At 34.6% G+C, this 23,794-nt stretch overlaps 1 protein-coding gene across 3 annotated transcripts in view; it reads right to left on the bottom strand.

The window, feature by feature from the left end:
- ADGRL3 (adhesion G protein-coupled receptor L3) overlaps positions 1-23,794 on the bottom strand; it is a 352,909-nt gene that overhangs the window by 87,655 nt on the left and 241,460 nt on the right. For all 3 annotated transcript variants that reach the window (XM_045531770.1, XM_045531771.1, XM_045531773.1), the window contains 3 exons: positions 23,205-23,327; positions 18,892-19,100; positions 17,740-17,916 (listed from right to left, as the gene is read on the bottom strand). In XM_045531770.1, coding sequence (XP_045387726.1) covers positions 17,740-17,916; positions 18,892-19,100; positions 23,205-23,327 — 509 coding nt within the window. The remainder of the gene's footprint in view (positions 1-17,739; positions 17,917-18,891; positions 19,101-23,204; positions 23,328-23,794) is intronic.

Below are 23,794 nucleotides of genomic sequence, written 5' to 3'. Positions count from 1 at the left end.
CTCCACATTTACCACGTACTTGGTCATCCATGACTTCATTTCTGTCCTTGTTCTAAGATTCAAAACTGTTTCCACCCTATAGTGGTTTACTTCTACCCAAAACAACCTCTGTGAAGGTTTAGAATTTATAGCGGCTCAACACATTGATGTACCAAGATGGTGGAGCAGGGTTGAGAAATTGCCTGTCAATTTCTCTTTACTTTCTAGGATTCTTGAAAACCCCTAAATACCTAACTTCCATCAGTAGGGAATGGATAAATAAAGGTTAATTTATGCAATGATATTCTAAAGAATAGTAGAAAATCCGTGAGCTAGAGTTACAGTTACAACCACAGATACTTTCGAAAAATCTAATATTAGGTTTTTTTTTTTTTATAAAAAGCAAACAGCAAAAGGATCTACACAGTATGTCATTAATGTAAAATTTTAAAATACACACATCAATGACACTGATCTTTATGAATATATGCAAAAGTAGTAAAAGTATAAACATGTACATGAAAAAATTTTAAGTAGACAAAAAAGAGAAGTGTTTCTGATTGATGCTTTTGCAACATGTAGATCATACGTATTGACTTTTGTTTCAGGAAAAGTTACCACATTTACTTGTCTTAAGTTAGCCAAACTTAAAAATATATAAATATCCAGCCTTCCTATTTTATTATTTTTCAAGCTTCATGCTTTCAAAGATTATTCTGAATGCAGAAATTCTTAGAAGTGAGCCACCATGCTGTAACCTGAATCAAAGCACCTCTCATACTGCCAGGTATGACTTCACAGTTGTTATTTGACGAAGACCTCAGCTAGAACACTGCCAACGAAACAGTTTTGAAATATTCCTGCATAACTCTTAACATATTTCTCAGAAGGAGCTCAAATCATGAAAGAAAACCACATGAAATTTTGCTTTAACTGCTTTTTTTTCTAGAGGATACTACTAAAGCAGTATTGAGTCTCTGATAGCTTAAATTACTTTTACTATTTGAGAGTGAAGAGTGGTTAGTGCTACCTAGTTCCCTGAACAGAGGGCTATTTTCTCTCTTCTTTGACTCAAAGGAAAAATGCTGTGATTAAGTATCAAGCACCAATGTTCAGCACAGCAGTCTTTCATAATGGGAAAAATGGTAGGTAGAATACCTTCTCGAATGTATCATAACGACCTAAAACACTAACAAAAAAAAAAAAAAAAAAAAAGAAAGGAAGCAGAAGAAGACAAGAAAAAAAGAAAAGTAACCAAAAAACTCCTATCTTTGTCTGGGTAGTTGCATTATTAGAAGTGTATTTACTGTACTCAGTGCCTCAGTAGACCCTTCAAAAACCCCATGCAGAGTTATTGACAGAAGAATACCCTATTTCAAAGCGTCAGTAGCAAAAGTACGTAACACTCAAACACAGAACAAAAAAGCCTGGTGACTCATTTACCTTTCAGGTATGACTGTTTAGCTAGGAAACCATCAACACCAAGCACCTATGTGTATGCTATACTGGGAGAGCAGTGCCCCTCGAATATAACTCAACACTTGAATTTTACCAGTAAGATGAAACGAACAATGAACATTAAATGCCAATAAGAGATGTAAGTATAAAGAGCCTTCTTTATACAGTAACAGTCAGCCAGCACAGAACTTCCAGGAAGTTAGTGCATGAAAAAAATCAAACGCCACGGTCAACTGAAGAAAACTGCTAGGTATAGTCGTAACAATTTGATAATGGATCAAATATTTCTATTTCTGAGGTTCCGTGTTTGTGAACACTATATAACTCAACCACCAATAACACTAAACTATATACCATTATGTACCTTGAGAGCATGGATCATATCCATCTTATTAATATTATATCCCAGCACCTAGTAATATTTTTGACCCAGAAAGTGCTTAAAAAAATTTAGTTTTAAATGAATATATTCCTACTCCTCTTAGACCAAATGCCTTAGAGCTGAACCCTCTTATGTCAGTATAGCTTTAGCATTCATTTAATCACCACATGGATGTTTAATAAGATAGCAAATATTCTATGTCCAAGACTAAGGTCCTCATCTTATTCTATTCTTTCCCTACATCCCCCCAAATCTGTTCTTTCCTTTGTTTTCCCCATTTCGGTAAATAGCAACTCCATTCTTTGAAGTGTTCTGGCCCAAAACTTAGCACATATTGATTCCTCTATTTCTTTCACTCACTACATTTGATCCAGTGGAAAATCTTGTGGGCCCCACGTTCTAAATCTGATAGCTTCTCATCATCTCAACTGCACCAGCTTGGTTGGAGCCACCAGATTTTTTTTGAATGGCTTCCTAATTGATCTCCCAACTGTGACCTTAATCCCCCTTCCCTGGATATTCAGCAGAATAGAAAGATTCTTTTTAAATATAAGTCAGACAATATCACTCCTATAATCAAAGGCTTTAATGACTTCCATCTCAATGAAAATAAACACCAAAGTGTTTACAAAGGCCTACACAATCCTAAAACCTGCACCCCTGTGACATCATTTTCTATCCTCTCCCTCTAGTTATTCCACTCCAGTTGGCCTGCTCCATTATTTGAATGTGTCAGGGACATTCCTGCCCCAGGGTCTTTGCGTTTGACACAACCTTGGCCTGGTATGTGCTTCCAAAAGATATCTACATGGCTTACTTGTCACCCTCCTTTAGTTATTAATTCAAATGTCACCTTCTCAACAGAGGGTTTTCCTCAGTCATTCTATCTAAAACACCTTTCCCCATTCTGACTCTCTCTACTGCTTTTTCTGCATTATTTTCTCCTCAGCACTTACCTAAACTATACATTTCATTTATTTTTCTTATTTTTTTCCTGTGTCCCCCCACCACTAGAAAGCTCCAAGAGAATAAGTTATTTCATCTCTTCTGATCATCAATACCCCAGTTTCTAGAGAAATGTCTGCAATTCATGTGTTGATTGAATAAATGCATCTCTTTTTGATTGGAAATCTTGGTATTTCTAACTTTATTGTCAAAAAATCAAGTCAGTAAAGAGAATAGAGAAATGAATCTTAAAATATTTTTTATATTAACTGCATAAGGGTTTCCAAACGTTATACAACCTGTAAGAATTACTTTTGAACCTGTCTGGATAGTTTATTCTTTTTTAAAAAATAATATTAGAGAAAAGCATTTTCCAGACACTTCTTGAACAATCACCCTATAATAATTATTAACTGCAGGCCAGTAATTATCAAGAATCTGTTTTACTTTCTGCATAATAATGTATTATTTTAATGTTGAGCCACATTTGTTAAAGTGCAATAATATGATTTTTAAATTGCCTCTTAAACACATCTTGTTCTGAAATATTTATAATATAGCTAATATGAGTTTCTTCTTTTTTTATGGAAACGTATAAGCATTCACTTTACTACTAACATATCCATGGGCATAAAACATTGATTTGAATCATAAATTTCAATGAAGGCTGTAGGATTCCAGAAAGCCTATTTTCTGATAAATGTGGCATGAACTCTGTGAAATAAGTTCCTGGCACGGGTCTAACTCCTGGGAGCCAGGTCATGAGACACAAAAGTCACCCCACAAGCTCTTGGGAAAGTACTAAAGGCTCAATGGTCTGAAGAAATTAGAATTTCCTTTGCAGACCAGGATGAAAGTCACAGTTTGGTAACCCAGTAAGAACGACAATATGATTGCATTTCTTACCTTTTTTTTAAATAGCACATTAACCCAAACAACTTACCCACAATTTTCAAATTTGAATTAAATTGAAAAACCAATCTAAATATTTTCAGGCTTTCATTGCTTAAAAGAGAAACATGAGCAAGTATTATAAGAGCACACAAAAGCATTTATATCCAACCGTCCTTTGGACAGAACTTATTCCACAAAATCTCTTTGATTTCAGAAGCATAATTATTATGCTTAGCACACTCTAAGTTATTTGAGATCTCCTTGCTTTGAATTAATGGTGAAACAGATCTGAAACTACCGTAATGGAGGAGACAGAAAAGGAAATAATAGAAAACGTGGGAAACTAAGTAGTCTATGGTAGCTGAGGGTTACACCCAGATACAGGTATGAGAAGGGATGGTTCACACTGATTAATTAAAAAGCAATTTATGATCGATGGGAATTTTTTAAAGGAAATGAAATGATCAATCAGTAGATAAGAAAGGAATTTAGGAATATCTGGGGTAAAGATGAAGACAGGAAATGAAGCTGGGCAGATCGAGCATTTCATCCTTAGCATTTCTGAGTTAAATAAAGTGATTAATAATAATAGCTAACCTATAACTTTCAAAATGTCAGATTCTATTAGAACTGCTTATTTATTTTCTTAGGGTGCTCATTTTAATACTATAAAACACTATGATGTAATACTATTATTATCTCCAATTTACAGATGAAGAGACCGAAACATAGAGAACAAGTAGTTCACCCGAGATCATTCAACTAGTATGCAGTAGAGATACCATTAATAGAGTGACCAAGTGCCCAGGTTGGCTTAGTACTGTCCTAGTTTTAGTACTAAAGTTGTGCATCTTGGGAAAACCCTCTCCAAGATATAAAAAGCCCCAGATTTCAGAGATGAGTGAAGAAGGTTGGAAGAAAATACAAAATCTATAGGATGGCCTAGAAAACAGACGCTGAAAGCAACAGTATTTTTAGTGTTGAATGGATGCACCTTCATTAGTGGCTCCTGCTGGGTTTTACCCTGACTGCTGGTGTCAGTAACCATGATATGTGGTCCCAATACTGGATCCTTCATTGTTGCTACACTATGAGTGTTGTGACTTAATTAGGCAACTTAAGTGCATTGTGATCCTGAGCTCCTTTTTAACTTTGCCTGTGAATTAACAGCTATGCTTGATATCAAGATTGTGCTAATGTTTATATTGTAAATATTGTGATCATTTTTTCTAACAGTTCAGTGACAAGAGTATGGCTAACACCAAAGCTAGCATGACAATACTGAAAAAGAAGGTTAAACAACTGTGTTATTTTAAAGACACATGGAAAGACACATGAAACTAGGTTAGGGAGCAAATCAAAACAGAGCATACTGCACAATATGCAGAAATGAATTGGGGACTAGGCATGAAAGAGAAGGTGATATGAATGCACCTATGGAAACTAAATCTTACAAGTCTAGGATGAGACAGGCATGTTTTTGTAAATAAACCCACTATTTTTCATCTCCCCTCAAAAAACATCAATGCTCGCTTGAAAATAGCAGTTATCAAATTAGCTTGAGTATACAGTAAGGATAAGCATGCATTTTTGTTCAGTTCCCTTGATAGCTCTACGCACCTGATTCAGAGGTTGCAACTAAAAAAATCCTGAGGGTAAACAAAAGGGGGAATTTTGATAAGCAGTATGCTGGCCCCTTATAGTGTAGAGCTGATTCTGTCAGATCTTAATAATGATTATGCTTTTGACAGAATATCAAGTGATATGCTGAATCGCTGCAATGGAAAATAATGTTCCCTCTAGCTCTTAGGTACTTTGATTTGAAAAATGGCATTTCAAATCATCTTGTTGATTTCTATGAAGATCTTATTGAAACTTCAGAAGACATAAAAGACTTAGCATCTTGTCCAAATATAGACTTCCCTCACCTATCTACATATCTGACAGACAGAGCAAATGTAAATTTTGAAAAATTTCATTCAGCCTTTACACTTCTTACAAGTGAAAATGAATAGTTCTTACGTACTAAATGCCTTGTGCACCTTTATATAATAATGATGAAAAGGTATATGATTTGCCTACCTGTGATATTGAAGTTTCATAAGGAAAATTTTTGGTCAGTTTTCAGTTTCCTTAAAATGTGTAGAAAGCACTTACTAAGCTTTTTGACTTTCTAGAAATAGAAGGAGATAGTCTCCTGAGATATGTGCCTAAAAGACAGCTACCATTGTGGCTGGCCATAAAAATGAGGTTAACCTACTGAACTTCTGTAAAATTATATTTTCAAAGTGTGGGGCAAAAAGAATGTCTCCATTTAATTTTGAAATACATGACTGATGAAAACAAAGAGAAAGATTACAATAAAACAGAAACATACATGATGTTTAGCTGTGAATGTCTTAAGTAAAATTTTAAAAAATAAACCAAAAGGAAAAAAAAGAAATGTACAGGAGGTTTCTCTAAAATTGTCTGGTGATCTCTGAAGAAGCTATAAGGAATCTGGGAAAAGATGAAATGACTCTACCTGAGTTGCGTGAAGTTCTATGTAGGTTAGGACAAAAACTCATACAGTATAAAAAGGGACTCATTTTGGGGATTTAAAATTGTTTCCAAAAATGTCACTGGAAAAGGGCAGTCAAGTTAAACAGGAATTTTTCATTTCTTTGCTAAAGCTGTAACTTGTTTAGAATCTGCTATGGTTTGAATGTGTCCCCCAAAGTTCATGGGTTGGAAACTTAGTCCCCAGCAGTATTGAGAGGTAGAATCTTTAACAGGTGATTGATTAGGTCATAAGGTCTCTTCTCTCAGAAATGGGTTAATGTTATGATGAGTGGGCTTGTTACAAAAGCAAGTTCGGCCTTCTATTGCCCTCTTGTTCTCTCTTGCATGCATGCTTTCTTGCTCTTCTGCCTTCCACCATGGGATAACTAACAAAAAAGGACCTCTAGTACTACTGATTGTCACTGCTTAATAGTAGTAACACATACATGCATGTGTATTGAGTACATTTTTGGTCTGGTAGTGCTGTTTTCCAGTTGGCTGTCTAAAAAGTTGGTCAACCTAAATACTCCATGCTCTTAATAACTTCATGAACAAGGGGGAGGATCACAAATTCTTTCCTATATTCCTTTTTGGGACCAGTTACATATGGGCCCAGACATACAATAGACTTATGATTTTTCAACCTTACAGTAGATATAACAGAACATAACCCCACTGTAGGTCAAGGATCAACTGTCTACTGAGTTCTTTAGGAGTGTGCAGGGCCAGGCTTGCATAGGTAAGAATGTCCTGACTCTTCTTTGAATGCAATGATTACACCCAGGGGTTTTGTTAAAAAAAAGTTTGCTGGGAATCATGCGGCAAATTTCTTGATTCTCAGATAAAATGTGTAACTTACCTAAGTTTCTTTTCATTAAGCACATACGTACACACACAAACAGCTTTTGAAAATACTTCTTAGAGGGGCTGGGTGATACAGAATGGGTTGAGAAGCTGAACAGTAAGGAAAGGGAACCATAGAGATACTGGACTTGAGTTACCCAGATACGTTTAGTCTGACCATTTTATCATTCTTCTCACAGAGTCTTTTTCTTTGGCATGTAAGAAAAGGTAAATTTACCACAGTGAGAAAGAAAAGTTTTTAAAGACAAATTAGGCTTAATAGAGAAAGTAATTTTCCATACCTAGATAAAAGCCATGTAAAAGACTGCACCAAGGCCAAAAATACCTAATACAATTTTGGTAGATTCCTTTTAAGGAGAGTGATGGGGCTCTGACAGAGTGTGGATATTTGTCTCCTCCAAATCTCATGTTGAAATTTGATCCCCAATGTTGGAGGTGGGGCTGGCAGGAGTGTCTGGGTAATGGGGGTGGATCCCTTATGAATGTCTTGGTGCTGTCCTCACAGTAATGAATGAGTTTTGGCTCCATTAGATCCTGTGAGAACTGATAAAAAGAGCTTGGCGCTCCCCCGCCCCCCACCTTCTCTTGCCATGTGATGCCTACTCCCCTTCACATTCTGCCATGAGTAGAAACTTCCTGAAGCCTTTACCAGAAGCAAATGCTGGTGCTATGCTTCAGGCACACTCTGCAGAACCATGACCCAAATAAACATCTTCTCTTTCTAAATTACTCAGCCTCAGGCACTCCTTTCTAGCAATGCAAGTGAACTAAAGGCAAGTGCTTACTACGTGTCGGGTACGGAATAAAACAAAATATTAATGTAATTATACACATATGCACATACATACAGCTCGTTTTAATTCCATTATTCCATTTTTAATTTGGTTTTCTTAGCTATAACAATTTCGGAAAAAAGAAACGGGATATTTATTAGGCTTTTTTTTCTATTCTCATGAATAAATTTATTGCATTTTAAGCAGAATAAGAGTCTTCTAGATAATAACTCTGGAGAAAATAATCCCACAGGCTTAGTGACAATTGAGATAATATTAAATTTTTTAAGACAATTTTAACATCTGAAAGTTCTATGAATTGAATTTTTAAATCAGCAAGTAACCACCTATAGGAGATCTTTAAATAGTAATGCTTACATAGTAATGAGACACAGAGTAAACTGGCAGTCCCTGGAATTGTATATAACAAATAGGTAAAGTGGTTTAGCTCAGCCATATTTTTGTTCAAATGCTTTTAAAATCTTATTTATACAAGTTGTCCTTATTCTCTTTCTTAGAAAGCTACATAAATCACTATTCCGAAAAATCTAGCCTAATTCCTCTAGAGTCCAGTAATTTTCTAGCTTTATAACTTTATTTACTAGACATAGTGGAATGAAATAGGCCAGGAAAAAAGAAAAACAATCAGTGAATTGTGTCCATGTTAAACGAAGTAAACTTTTGCGATCTGAAACAAATGCAGTATAGTCAGCAAACACCTCAACTAGTTCTTACCAAGAGCAGTATAAGCAATTCAGAATATTTTTAGAACATTAGAATGAAAAGATTTTTGTTTCTTTTGTTGGTTGGTTGGTTATGTTTTTCTAAGCATGGATAAATTGGTAGGTAGAATAATTATATTTAAAATTAGAAAAAAAAATTCCTTCAGTTAAGCAATTCTAAAATTATCTCACCCTAATGGGAAAGAAACCAAGTCACTGAAGAAGATTCTCAGTTTTGATTCATGATTGTACTTACAATTAAAGTTGGTGATAATGCTATTGTTAGCATTCACATTGTCCATACAACCAATATTTTGAAGAGTTGGGAAGTTATACATAATTATAACAATATCTTGCCACAAATCTATTATTTGAAAATTTCACAGTGGGGGGAAAAAAAAAAGGAGTCTGTCACTTCTAAATCCAAGGCAAAGCCCTGGCTTAAACTTCTTTCTTTCAGGGAAAGCTTATCTGAATCGAGGCAAATAAAATCATTATTTCTTAATTAGAAACTCAATTAAATGTTTAGGCATGGACAGTTAACAACCCCTAGCCCCAGATCAAGAGCTTAAGAACTTTCAGGCCTGTTAAATAGTGAATTAATAAATCAATCATATTTTCAGAATATTTTATAATTCTCAACATAATTTTCATAGATCTCATTATTTGATCCTCAAAATAATTCTGACAGAATTGTAGAAAAACTTTTATTAGTCTCATTTAAGCAGTTAGTAATGGTCACAAGGAGTTCAGCTGATTTGCCTAAGAATATGAAGCAATTACTTAAAGAACTAGACTCAGGACCCTAAGCCTCCTGATTTTTAATTATTATACCTACTTCCCTGAATTATAAATTGTGATAACAATGCCTGTTGTGATGCTGTGGGTTAAACAAGATGATTTACATACTTCATTAAAGAAAAGATGTTCATCCCTGTTACTAAGGGTCTTGTGACACTTGGGCTCTTCTGAGAGTCGAAGTCCTCACTCAGTCTCTACCTTTGATTACTTGATTACTTCATTCTTACAAAATACTTGATTACTTATTTCTTACAAAATATTTCTCACTATAATTGTAGATGTGTCTCTAGCTGCTATTTTTAGCCAAGTTTATTTACTGAACATGATAAATAACCTAAAAATTGTAAGTGTGAAGATCCAAGTTATGTATGAGACCACAGATCTGTCTGTTCAAAAATTCTGCTACAAGCCAGAAAAAAAAAAATCAAAGGAAGCATGTTAATACTACTAAAGAATATTTAATTTACTGAAAAAAAACCTGCAAAAAAAAAATCCAGCCGTATGCCATGCTATTACAATTCTGTCAGTCTCATCTTGCTTAAACGAAATGACCTAGGCAGTTGCGTTACTTCCTCTAGGGCTACGGTCCCCAACCCCCAGTCCCCATGGAAAAATTATCTTCCATGAAACTTAGGAACTGGGGCTGAACAGCATGAGGAGAGTGGCAGGCAAGTGAGTGAGAGAAGCTTCATCTGTATTTACAGTTGCTCCTCATCGCTCGCATCACTGCATAAGCTCTACCTGCATCCCCCCTCCCCCTCCACGCAGATCTATAGAAAAGTTGTCTTCTATGAAACCAGTCCCTGGTGCCAAAAAGGCTGGGCACAGCTGTTCTAGGGCATCTTCCCTGACCCCTCAAGGTCTAGTTAAGGGTCTCTCCCATGTTCTGTCAGCATCCTCTACTGCAACTGTAACACATTCCCACAAGATACTGATTTTGCTGATTACTTATTTGTATTACTAAATAAACTGTAAGCTTTGTCTTTCATAAAAATGGTACTCAACTCTTTGAGGAACAAATAAAGGGTGGAATAAGTACATTACAAATAAAGAAATTTAGATTAATAAAACAAAGTTTCCAAATATGTTCCCATAGTTTCCTCATCATTATGAAAAGTTCAATGTTCCTGTACAATTTAACTTTTTAATGAAGTGATCAAATTTAGTAATGCCAATAAGGGGCCCCCTGATGAAATCAGAAGGATATAGCATCTACTACATGGTATTCTTGCCAAAAATGTTTAACTCAAATCTAATCATGGGGGAAGAAATCAGAAAGATTGTGGAATATTCTACAGGACAATTGGCTTGGACTCTACGAAATATCATTTTCATGAAAAGACAAAACAAGAGGGAAGACTTTAAAGAAAACTAAAGGGACATGACAACTAAGGGTAATGTGTGATCCTCGGTTGGATCCTGCTTGAAAAAACAATGACTATATTGGGAAAACTGGGAAAATCTGTTTATGGATTATATAGTAGATGATAGTATTGTATCAAAGTTCACTATCTTGTGTGTGTTAAAGGTAGAAAGAGAATGGTCTGAAAACATAATTGCAGGAGGATTTAGGAGTGAAGAATTATAATGTGAGCAATTTACTTTCAGAACATCAAATGATACAGCAAAATATATATACATATACACAGACACACTAAATTGACAGTCCACTGTGTCAAAAATTTAAATGTGAATTCAGAAAAAGGTCTATATGAATGTTTACTGTACCATTCTTTCTACTTTTCTATAAAACTTCTGTGAAAGAGTGGGAAAAAATTAATGAAATAATTTTAAATGGTTTGCTTTTCTCCAAATCCATAATTTTCAGCTGCTCTCTCTCTCTCTCTCTCTACAACTGATTTTGGACATCTCCTCTCTCCATGAACTTAAGAAGATATACCACAAACTAGTTGCCTATTACCTCCTCAAACAGATGCAAAGAATATCCTTCTCTCTATCTCTAGGTAGGTTACCTTTTCCCTCTTTGTCCCTGACCTATGCAAAGATCTGCAGAGAGGAGAATCCACAGAACTTTCGTCTTCTTCCTCCAATAATTTCCTATATTCACAGCAATCAGAAATGAAACAAAAGAGGCTAGGCAATGGGTGGTCCATTGTAATGAGAGGAAGTGATGGAGGCAGCATTTTTTATTTCCTGTTTAATAATAGGAAATACACAAAAGAGCATTAAAGTTGAAGGTGATGTTTCAGGAGGCATGATGGCGGGAAGAAAATCCTCCCATTACACTCATTCACATTTTGAAATGGCCAGTCTTTGCCCATTGCATGCAAGTGGGAAGTAATTCTAAATACTCTGTATGACCTGAGAAATTAAAAGACAAGTGTTTCCAAGTGTCTGGTATGGGAGAAAGGCCATGGGTGGGTGAAGAAGATAGAACATGTCATTTTTATTAAGTAAACAGGGTGTACTGCTTCTTGGTAGCCTGGGCAAACATTTAACCAACTCTATAAAATCACGGATTGTTAAGACCTAGTTCTAGATAGGTATGGAGCCAGAATAAATACGATAACTGATCTGAAAGAGCTTAATATTTAGAGGGTCAAAATACAAAGATAACCTATATTGCAAAATATGTAATTATCAATGCAAAAACTGATCCATACTTTCATGAAGTATGTGCATCATTTTGGGTCTGCACATGGCTGAAGTGTCCTTCTTAACAAATACATATTAAACTGGTACATGTAAAACATTAAGTATATTACATATATACATAATATGTCATGCTGCTCCTCTGCTCTAAACTCTCCCGTGGCTCTCCGTAGCACTCCGAGCAAAACCCACATCCAAAGTCCTTCCCATGTTCTATAAAGTCTTGTTTCTGGTCTTACACTCTCCGGCCTGTTCTGCTTACATACTCTTTCTTTCTTTTTCCACTCCAACTACACAGTTTTCCTTGCAGTTCCTCAAACTCATCAAAACCAACCTGGGTTCACAGTCTTGTTCCAGCTGCCTGGAAGAGTCTTTCTGCAGATGATCTGAAAGGCCAACAATCTCCAGGCCTTCAGGTCCCTGCCTCTAATACTGAGCTGGGAGTCCAGAGGAGGAAGTAGACAACAAAATAGCAAACTAGCAAATAAATTATTTCAAATTCTAATAAATCTATGAAGGAAAGATATTACTACAAAAATCTTCAGTGAGAAAATCCAAGAATAATTCTTGATGCTAAAAGGTTGTTAATTATTTTGATAAAGTTAATTTTCAAGGTAATATAACAAAACATTACTTTTTTTTAAAGAATTTTCTTCTCATGAAATTTTCCGTATTTGGAAAGTATTCAACTTGCAAATTATCTAGCTTCTTTCCTTACATCAATACACTGTTTAAAGTATTATATATTAGTTATAATTTTTAATCTCTAACTCTACCTCAATTCCATCATACTATGGATAGCAAAATACAAAATAAGCATAAAAATTTGGGAATAGAGGTGTGCAACCTTTAGCATTATACACTAAATATTTTATCTTCCACTAACAAACCTCATTTCTTAAACTTTTAGAGTAACTTTTCTTTTTAGACTTTAAAAAAATATTCCTTTTGAAAAACAAGTACTTTCACGTGCAACTGCGGAGACTTACAGTGTAAAACTACCTAGTGGTTTCTTCTAGCCTAAAAAAAAAGTCTAGCTATAAAATATTCAACACACAGAATCCATGGTATATAATTAAAAATTTCCAAATTGCAACAGTTTTGAATCAATGCTATATTAAGAAAGAAATATAATGATTTTAAACAATAAATCAATGCCTATACTTAGACTGGGACAAAGTTGGGGTGGAGGTAATAGGATATACTAAACTTTAAAAAAAAAAGATGCAATCATCAAACCAAGGAAGGAGAAGGCTTTTAAAGATAATAAAAATCAATGTCAAATGGAACTGACAGGAGAGTAGGTAGACTCTTTTTTTAGTCTCCCAAAGAATTATAATGCCAGTAGAGAAAAGAGCTAGTAATATAAATTATAAGACCCTTTTCTAAAGCATTTGTTACAGTGCTCTACAAAACCACAGTAGAAATGCTAATTCAATTAGTTTGAAACTTATGTTCCTGTAAACTGAAATAGTCCCCTGACAAAGGGTGTTCACAAAAGAGAATTACCAGTATGAGACAGACAGGCACTTGGATTTAGTGTTTTAACATTCTGCTGAACAACAGAGAAATCTGTAGGTGACTTCCAATCATGAAAAGGTTTTAAAATATCATAAATACTATATCTCAGTTTAGGATCAAATTACATTACCTAAATTTCTGTAATAGTTACTTTTGTGTCTCAAAGAGAAGACAAATATTTCCTTAGACGAAATTAGAGAGAACTCACAAGTAGGTAACCAGTGGTGTTGCCACCTTGGAGTTTACTGTAGTAATTCTGGAGAGTTATAAGTAGAGGCTCTTTGGATGTTAGCATAGTTGAATATTCAGAGATAAACCCTCACGGCAGCTGGTTTCTAATCAAACAACAACAAAATCCTTACAACATCAGCATTATTACACTTACAACCATTTAAAAACAAGAAGGAAGACAAAGCAAAACCAGACACCTCTTGGATATTGAAGAGGTCACATACCATCTACCATGGTTTTTCTTTTAATGAATTGTCCATTTGGTCAAGAATTATTGTTTTATACACACTGTACAAGGGATTAAGGTTGCAAACAAGAACAAAAGACAATTCCTATCAAGAGGAACTCATGGTCTAGAGAAGACAAATACATTTCAAGAGATGATTATAATATAAAGTGATAAGAGTTACACAAAGTGCTTTAGGAACACATGAAAAAAAGTTAACTTTTACTGAGTACTGATTATGTACCAAGCAGACTTCCAAATCTTTAAATTTGAGCAACTGCAGTGATTTCTGAACATGCAGACCAGAAAATGGTAACATTTGTGAAACATTACAAACAATAATTTCCATATGGAAAGCAGAAGGCAGAGAGTATGTTTAATCTGTGATGCATGCATGAATGAAAAAAAAAACCAAATGAAATAAAAAGAAGTTGTAAGATAATTTTACTTTTGACTCTTACTAAAAGCCTCAACCTTTTTCGAATTATAATTAGTTCTGTTTTTCAAAAATTTCAGTATTTCAGAAATAATGAAAACAAAACTTTGATTAGTTTTCCTTATAGCAACATGAGTGCTCTTTGTACAAAAAATATTAATTTAGTTTTTCTAAGGTCCTGGTCAATTCTAAATTATGAACTACTATATAAATGTAGCCAAGAGACAAAAATAGTAGCATTAAAATACTAAGCAACCCTCTTTTATATAAGGAGATTACTTATTACTGATAGAATATGGAAAACCGTCAACAAGTTTGCAACATAGTTATTCTTATCTATGGACTAGGAATTGGGCAGGTGTAACTGATACTTTATATAAAAGTTCTCACATGTTTTAATTCTAATAATTGAGAGGTGTTTCTTTACTGAAATTATTTTATCCACAACAGAAATCCATCTCTAATTAAGTACAAAATTTGTTTACTTATTTGTACATACTTTTTAAAAAAATTGCTTCAAAGTACATTTGATATTTGATATGGGATAACCACAATGGATTTAAGCAGTAGTCCCCAACCTTTTTGGCACCAGGGACTGGTTTCATGGAAGACAGCTTTTCCCCAGATTATGGGAGGGATGGTTTTGGGATGATTCAAGTACATTACATTTACGGTGCAGTCAAACCTCTCTGCTAAAGATAATCTGTGTCTGCAGCCCCTCCCCAGCGCTAGCATCACTGCCTCAGCTCCACCACTGATCATCAGGCATTAGATTCTCATAAGGAGCCATAAGGAGCACTCAACCTAGATCTCTCGCATGCACAATATTTATCAAAATTATAATTCTAGCTGCAGCTTTTATTCTCTGCCCTTCTTCCCCATCCCTACTCCTCTTTTTTAGAAGTTTGAGGGCGAGAAGTTTCCATTGGAATCCTTGGACTCTAGTAATAAATCTGACAAATAGGAAGGAGGATGTTACATTTAATGAGAATCTACAGTGTATGAGCCAACATGTCAATAGCTTCATCGTGGTTAACTTAGCTGCTCAAAAATGTTGATAAGAGAATAAAGGAAGTATTGACTAAATATCAGAAATTACACAGAAGGAAGATAAAAGCAATTCAGTGCATTGGGAGAGTCCTGGGGTGGAGACAGACGCATCAGGGTACCATAGCTTGATATCAGGAATGACCAAGATTACTTGGATAACTCTTCTTGTTCTCTTTCCAAACTTGTCAAGCAAACTTCTCCAATATAATTCTGTCTCCTTTATAAATTTTCCTATAAAGTTAGAAAGTGATAACTAGCAGACAAAAATATCCATTCCAACTAGCTGCCGTATTTCTCACTGTGCAAGAATAAAAGACCATTCTGTTTTAGAAATTAGTTTAAGGTAAGTCTGGTTAGTGGGTTTCTTTTTGGATCTCTACAGACGATCAGTCTGTTGTGTGTTTTTTGTTGATCACTAATGTGCCAAAATCATGTTGTGAGATCAAAACGGGACTGGCTCAGGCAATCACCAAGAGTTTGTGATACAAGAAATCCAGGACACCCATGCTGTGTGACTGACTGCTAAAGGAGCATATTGATTGATTTTCATTTATTTTATCTCTGTTGACACACAATAACGGTCACAGTTATGATGCTCACATAATGGACTGGGGAGAGGTTGTTAGGCAATGAACTGAGCATAAAATGATATTGTCGTTGCCTCAAATTTGATCCATTTTTCTGAGCTTGAGTTCATTACCTAGGCTGAAAAGTAGAATCCCAGAGCAGCAGCAACACATTTCAGATTTAAATCTATCATTTGTTAGTGTAGCCAGCCTAGCTAAGATGGATCAATTTGTGATGCTCTGACAAAACAGAGTTTGTATTCCTTTGAAGATCAAAATTTGAACTGTGCTGACACAGGTAAGGTAATTTTACTCTTAAGTTTCTGACATGTCGTGAATTTGGTCTCTCTCTGGGATACCTGCTCCATCTCTCTCTAAAGTTGAGTCAAAGAAAATTTTGGATGACATCATTTGGATCAATGACGTAAGGTAGATTAAAAACTTTGTCACAGTTCTCACTTTTTAAAATGTGTTATATATTATTACTTCCTCTATTTTTACTGGCAACAGGGTTACTAACGCATTTGTCAATCTCTATAATCAAGGTAATAAGCCCTTGGGATTTTTATGTCATAAATATATCTGAAACAGTAATTATTATATATTAATTAATATAAATCCTCTTCATGGCTACCACAATAGCCTTTGACTAGGCCCTAGGCTTCCTTTATCATGACTTATTGAAATAACTGTCACACTATATCCAGTCCGATAGGTTTTATGTCTAGCATCCACACAGTATTGGAAATAATGTATCTAAAATGCAAAGTGGCTGGTGCCATTATTGTTTAGAGATGACAGCCATCATTTCTTAGTTGCCCATAGAATAACAGCAAACACTGATACCACAGGTATATGCTGAGACCCTGGGAGGAGAGCTCCCACCTGGGCCTCATACTTCTGAAGCAGATGGGCTGACCTACCTCCTGGGAGCCGGGGGCAGGCTCTCCCCACACTGCCACATATAGGTGCAGATTCAAAGAATTCTAAATTCAGATTTTGTGTCCTCAGTCATTATTAAGGTATACTTTGTTAAGTCAGGATGTATTTCATTTTTTGCTGGTTTTATTTATTACTTGCAAATGTTTAGACACGTGGGGCATGTGATATGTGGGATATTCAGACTTCCACTCTGGACATGCAAATGTGAAGCCTTCTAAATTTGCACATTAGGCCCTTCATGGCCATAGCTCTACTGAATTCTTCAGCTCACTTCCAATTGGTAATCAGTGTGAAAGTTAATCATACAAATTATACTGTTTCTGTCATATCCAATTAAAACAGTCGAGAGGCCAAGGGTAAAAAGCACTCAGGGCACAAGACATTGCTCCAAGAATGTAATTCTCTGCAAGCCTGGCTGCTGAGCCTGCCGGTTGTAACCTGAACCCAGATTCACCTAACAGCTACAAGGCAACCTGCCGCAACTCTAAGACTAGTTTTAGCTACTGCCAGTCACTCACCAAGCAAAGCTTGCCAATTCCCCAAAACTTTCTAGTGACAGTGAACTGTCGGGAAAAATGATATGTAACATGTCTCCTTTTTATAAAACCTCCAACCTCCTCTTTATTCTTCAGGTATACCGTGTATGTCTTGAATTGGAATTCTTGCTTCCCAATAACACAGTATATTTAGGCATTTGTCACTACATTGTATTTTGACTTCAATATAATTAGGACTATTTATACTTAGCAACCTGATTGTACATTAAAGCATTTTATTTTACAGTGTATATCTTACCTTAACTTCCACATGTGCCATCAGCACTGCAAAATTTGTTAGATGGTTACAAGAGCATGTAGTATGTGTCTTGTTTGTTGTCAGGAGCCGACAGCCTTGCGTTGACCAGTAACCCGTCATTGTGCGCTTGGAATAGCTCCAAAATGAACAGTTAGGGTTGAAATTTTCCTCTGACTGCTACAGGGGGAAAAAAATCAATGAAGCCAATAACTACTTTATGATCGTGTAAATTAGGTAGGCATTTTCTTTACATCTAACACAACTGAATACTCTGTTCCAATTTTGGGGGAGATGTCTACCAGTGTTTTTATATTAAGTTAGCTTCGTCAGTTCTAACAAAAATTGAATATATGTTGTCATTTGTTCCATCTGATTAGAGGTGGGTTCACTGTTTTTTTTTTAGTTATTAATATTAAAGAAATACTAGTATCAATGTTTGAGAATCATGTCAATTACTTTACATTGCTCAGTAAAGAACTTAATTGCTCTAAACAATTAAATTCTGAAAGGAGGTCTTTAGAAATCTTTGTTCAATTTATTATACAACTGTATTTTTTTATGTACACAAAAATATATATTCACATAGATATAACTGCTTGCAATATCACATATGAAATCATGTCCAGTTCCATTTAAGGTATCACTGTCCTTTTCTAAAAAAAAAATAAATTTTATTGTGTGTATTTAAGGGATAAAACATGATGTTATAGAATACATATAGATAATAAAAAGGTTACTGTAGTGAAGAAAATTAACATATTCATCATCTCACATAGTTACCCATTTTTTTGTTTTTGTGGCAAGAACAGCCAAAATCTACTCATTTAGCACGACTCCTATATATACTACATTTTTTTTTACCTATAGTCATACTGTACTTTAGATTTCTAGACTTGTGCTAACTCTTTTTAATTATGGAGAAGCATTTATAAATTCATCTATGAATGTTTTTACTATAAGTATTTATTAATAGATATACAAGAATTATTCTCTTCTTCCAAATGTCACTTCAAAAAAAAAATCAACACTACATTTTCTAGATAATGAATTATGTCAAATAATAGAAAAAATATTAAAAGACAATATACTTAATATTCATGTTATAAGGAATATATAATGTGAACAACTAAACTTAACATGCCATTGTCTTACCTTGATATGTTTAACAGTAAACACCACAGGATCAGCCAAATACACCTTATTACTGAACTCTTTATTTATTGCTGCTGTAATCACGGGGGAATTGACGATAACAGAATGATTTGTGGACATAGCTTCTGTTCCCAACTTCATACTAGCATTCTCCGTGGACAAATAAGGACCCAAATTGTCATATAGGACAAAGGCCACTCTGATTTCTCCTATAATAAAAGCAAACATGAATTATAAATGGACAAAAACTCTGATTAGTTTGCACATTCTACTTAAATTAGTTGTTAGATGATAAACAAACCTGTGTAATATGTATTCATTGAAAACATCAAGCGTTCATTTCAACCAAAGTGCCAGGTCATTCATGAGGCGAGCCAAGTTATGCTGACACAACTACCTATCAGTATTTAAAAAAAATGGAACCTCAATCTCTATCTCACTATATACTCACAACTGAATTCAAGATAGATCATACATGTAAACATAAAAAGCAGAACCATAAAGCTTCTAGAATAAAATATAGGGTAATATTTTTGAACTTTGAGGAAGATAAAGATGCTTTGGACAGGGCCCCAAAAACATTAACTATAAAATAGTACACTGAACTTTATCCAAATTGAAAATTCGTCTCCATCAAAATATATCATTAAGAAAATGAATACGCAAACTACAGACTGGAAATATAAATAAATATAGAACTCATGTATATATAAAGCATTTCTACGACTCAACAATAAAATAACCTTAAAATGACAAAAGACATAAACACACACTTTGGGAAAAAAGATAAATAAAAGGCCAATAAACACATGAAAAATGATCTGCATCATTAGTAATTAGGGAAATAAAAATTAAAACTACATTGAGATACCATTTCATACTCACTAGTATTTCTGAAAATGAAAAAACTGACCATACTAATGTTGGTAAGTATATGGAACAACTGCTGGTGGGAGTATAAAACAGTTCAACCCTTTGGAAAAATGTTTGGCAATTTCTCATAAAGTTAAACATGTATCTACCCTTCCTAGATAAGTGAAAACATACATCCACAGGAAGAAAAAAAACTTGTATAACAATGTTTCTACCATCTTTCTTTATATTAACCCCAAACTGGAAACAACTCAATTATTATTTATAGGAGAATAAATAAATTATGGCATATTAATATAATAGAATATAGTGTGCATCAATGAAGAAAAAACTACTGATAGATGGAACATCATTCCTGAATTGCAAATATATTTTGCTGAGTTAAAGGATCCAGGGGAGGGGAACCTGCGGCCTTAAGGCGAAACGTGGCCTTCTAGGTCCTTAAGTACGGCCTTTTGACCGAATCCAAATTTTGCAGAACAAATCATTTTAATAAAAGAGGGGCAGCAGAGAAAGATGAAGCTTTTCTTGCCTCCTTTGGTGCTTAAAAAAGAAGAATCTTGAAATCAGAAGGCTGCAGGTTGCCAGTATCATACTGTATGATTCCAGTTATGTGAAGTATAAGAACAGGCAAACTGGTCTATAGAAATAGTAATGAGAAGAAAATTTCATTAGGTGGGGAGAGGAGGTCAGAGAAGAGCGTGGTAAAAGATACCAGGAAGTATGCTGGGTAATAGAAGAAATTTATTTCCTCATTTTATATGATTATAGAGATATGTACAACAGTCAAGTACTGCAAGTTTAATGCTGACAGTGTGTATATTAAGTGTATGTAAGTTATATCTCAACTGTATAAAAAAACAACAATGATTCAAAATCTTTACTTGTCTTTATACTCCATTATCATGTTCTTTAAAGGTCACTGTCTGACAGTGACCTGTCTTTGAATATTAGAGTCAAGTGGAGAAAGAGAAAACTAAGAGTCAAGTGGGAAGACAGAAAAAAAAAAAAAAATTATGTGTTTTTTTGAGAAGGGGGGTGCTGTCCAACATCTAAACTGTGTTCTCATGTTTGGAAAATTCCCTCCTGCTAGGGATTTATAGGTGCAAACTAGACATGTATTTGCTTTCTAAGCTTGCCTTGCAAAGAGGCTTCTCTGGACACCTCAACTAGACACAGGCAGACAGATGCAGAAGGCTCAGACTTCAGATGTGGAACTTGTGACACACACAAGCAGCAGGTGGTATAGCAACAGCAGCACTGCATTTACTGCATCCAGAGATCATGTTTAATAGCAGTGACATTTCACAGCAATGAGTCTGTGCTACGGTGCAGGCTACTGTCAGTCTCATTGCCCTGGTATGCTTTTGGGGCCTGCGTATCCAGGCTTCTCAGTGATTCTATGATAAATCCATTATCCTCTCAGTCATCCAGCAAAGAGATTATGAGGAGAGCTACATAAAGGAAGATGGCATTCTTATCTAATCTGCAAGTATTAACATAGCATTGGGCAAATCACAGCAATTCAGTAAATACTTCTTATCTGTTGTAACATTTAATTTAATTTTAGTTCTTTCCCTTTATATTTAGCATAAAAATGCTGATTTTAGAAGGTTAAACTTAGGAATAGCCATGCATTTTTCTTGCTGATATTAACAACTTTTATTTTAATTGGCTTATAATTGGTTGATAATTCATATTAATTTCCACATATGGGATTGGTATCATGTTGTCATCCTACCTTGTTTTAACAGTGCACTTAGGCACTGGGAACTTTCAAATTCTCCGCTCCAAAATTAATGCTTAAACTTAAAAAATACCAACTATACATAAATTTAGTAAGCAATAAAATAAATGAGCATACAACTTCACATGACTAATATGAACATATTTCAGTCTTCATTAGCTTGGTGTTTAATGAGTGTGTTGATGTACCAGGCACTTTTTCAAGTACTGGGGTTATATCAGTAAACAAGTTTAGACAAGGACCCTGCAAGGTCCCTGCTCTCGCAAAGCTTACTGCCTAGAGGGAGAGTTGGACAATAAGCAGGTAGATGAAAAGTAATATACTTTTTTATAATAGTAAGTACATTAATGCTATAAAGAAGCATTGGCATAAACATGGCCAATGGGAAAAGAATGATTGGGAAAGAGTGGCCTACTTAGAGGAGATGGGGAAAGCTCTCCCTAAAGAGGTAGATTTATTCTAAGAAGCAAATGATGGAGAAGCTGCCATGCAAAGAAATCTAAAAGTTGCATTCCAAGAAGAAGGAAAAGAAAATGCGCAAAAAAAAAAAAAAAAAAAAAAATTGGTGCAGGAACACACTTGGTATATTCAAGGAACAGAATCAAGCCTAGTCTGTCTGGATCACAGAAAACATGTTAAAGACAGCTAGTTAAGTCATGTGATTTCATTCTAAGTGTTACTGGAGGTGAACTGGTCAGATTTACGTTTCAGGAAGAACCCTGTGTCAACAAGTTATACTGCTGAGGGACAAGAGTGGAAGCAGGAAAACCAGTTAGGAAGTTAAGTTAGGAATCTGATTTTGCTCTGTTGAATCTTATTGCTGCCTCAAAAATTCCTTTACTCAAGTGAGCAACATAATAATAATTTATAAGTTCAGTTTTATAGGATTTCTAACATTTATAAAGCATTGTATTCTGATGACAACATATAGAATTTGTTTTTCTCGCTATTATTTAAAGGGATCTTTTTTTAAAACTGTTAATCCTGAAATATGAAACATCAGCTTTGAGTTGGTTACTGCAACCTGCGGTCGTCTTCCTATCTCCTAACTGGTTAAAAGATCTCAGTTCCTTGGAAAAAAGTATGTTTTTGAAATTTTAATATTAGTGAATCTTGGGACTTACTTTCTCTATGAGATTATTTATCTATTGAATTTTAATTATTTTCGGTGTATTCAATCTAGTACTAAGTTAAGCTGACGTATGTTTACCAGTTCCATTTGCCAAAAGCATCTCCTTCCATTTAAATTTATATATGCTTTGCAAAGAGAAAGCACAGAAATACTCTCAGAAAGAATTTTAATAAAAAATGTTATTTTAAAATTACAAGTAAAGTTTCTACTAAAAAATTTGTAAGTGAAATCTGCAAAGTCAGTGAGAGTTACTCTTTTTGAGGAAAAAAAGTTCAAACATCTGGATTTTGGTGTTTGTAATTTCCCTCATATTCAAGTTTCTGACAGCTGAACAGTAAAGGAATAATTTCTAAATCTGACTGAGAATTTTGCAGAATAGGTATCATTGTAATACCTACTGTGCAGTAGATAAGAAACAGGAGGAGGAGGAGGAGAAAGAGAATGATATAGTGAGAGGAAGAAAGGAAGAGCTCTCAGACAGTAGATCTAAAATTCCAAGCCAGAAGCAACAAATAGATTAAGGTTCAATTCATCAAGGTTAAAAAATAAACTCTAACCTACCATTTCGGCCATTTTGCTTTAAAGTATTTGCAGAAAGCTGGATAGTGCTTCCATGGCCCATGTTTTCTGGAAATTTTAGGTCTTCTAAGTTTCCTTCCGTGCTTAGCCTTGCAACTTCCAATTCTGTTAATAGCAAAGAGATATCAGTGTTCACTGAGAAACATGCCCAGGCTACAATCACTGAAGTATTTCTAAAATCAAAACATTGGAATTCTTGTTTTATTTGTCACACTTTATAGTAGTTCAATCTTAAGAAAGTATATTGTTAGTGTTTTAATTTTTTTCAAAATACAAATCAAAGCTATTAAAATCATGTAAATAATACAACTATATCAATAATAAAGCGTAAAATTTAAAATGCAAGCCCAAGTCTTTATATAGAGTCATTGCCCTTAATTTTCAAAATATAATCTTTATCTTATGAATTAGGTAAAAATCCTTTTATAATCTAGAGCTGTACTATCATATCAATATTGGTCTATCTTTAAATCTAATAAATTTGAGATAGCTTTATCAAATCTTCTGAAATGAAACTGTCAACTATATCCTAACCCACAATAAAAACAGATTTATACTCTTTATGAGCCAAA

Source organism: Lemur catta, chromosome 19 (genome assembly GCF_020740605.2).
Source record: "Lemur catta isolate mLemCat1 chromosome 19, mLemCat1.pri, whole genome shotgun sequence".
Classification (NCBI taxonomy): Eukaryota; Metazoa; Chordata; class Mammalia; order Primates; family Lemuridae; genus Lemur; species Lemur catta.
Note: the sequence above shows the minus strand (reverse complement) of the source record. Positions and strands in the feature narration are given on the sequence as shown.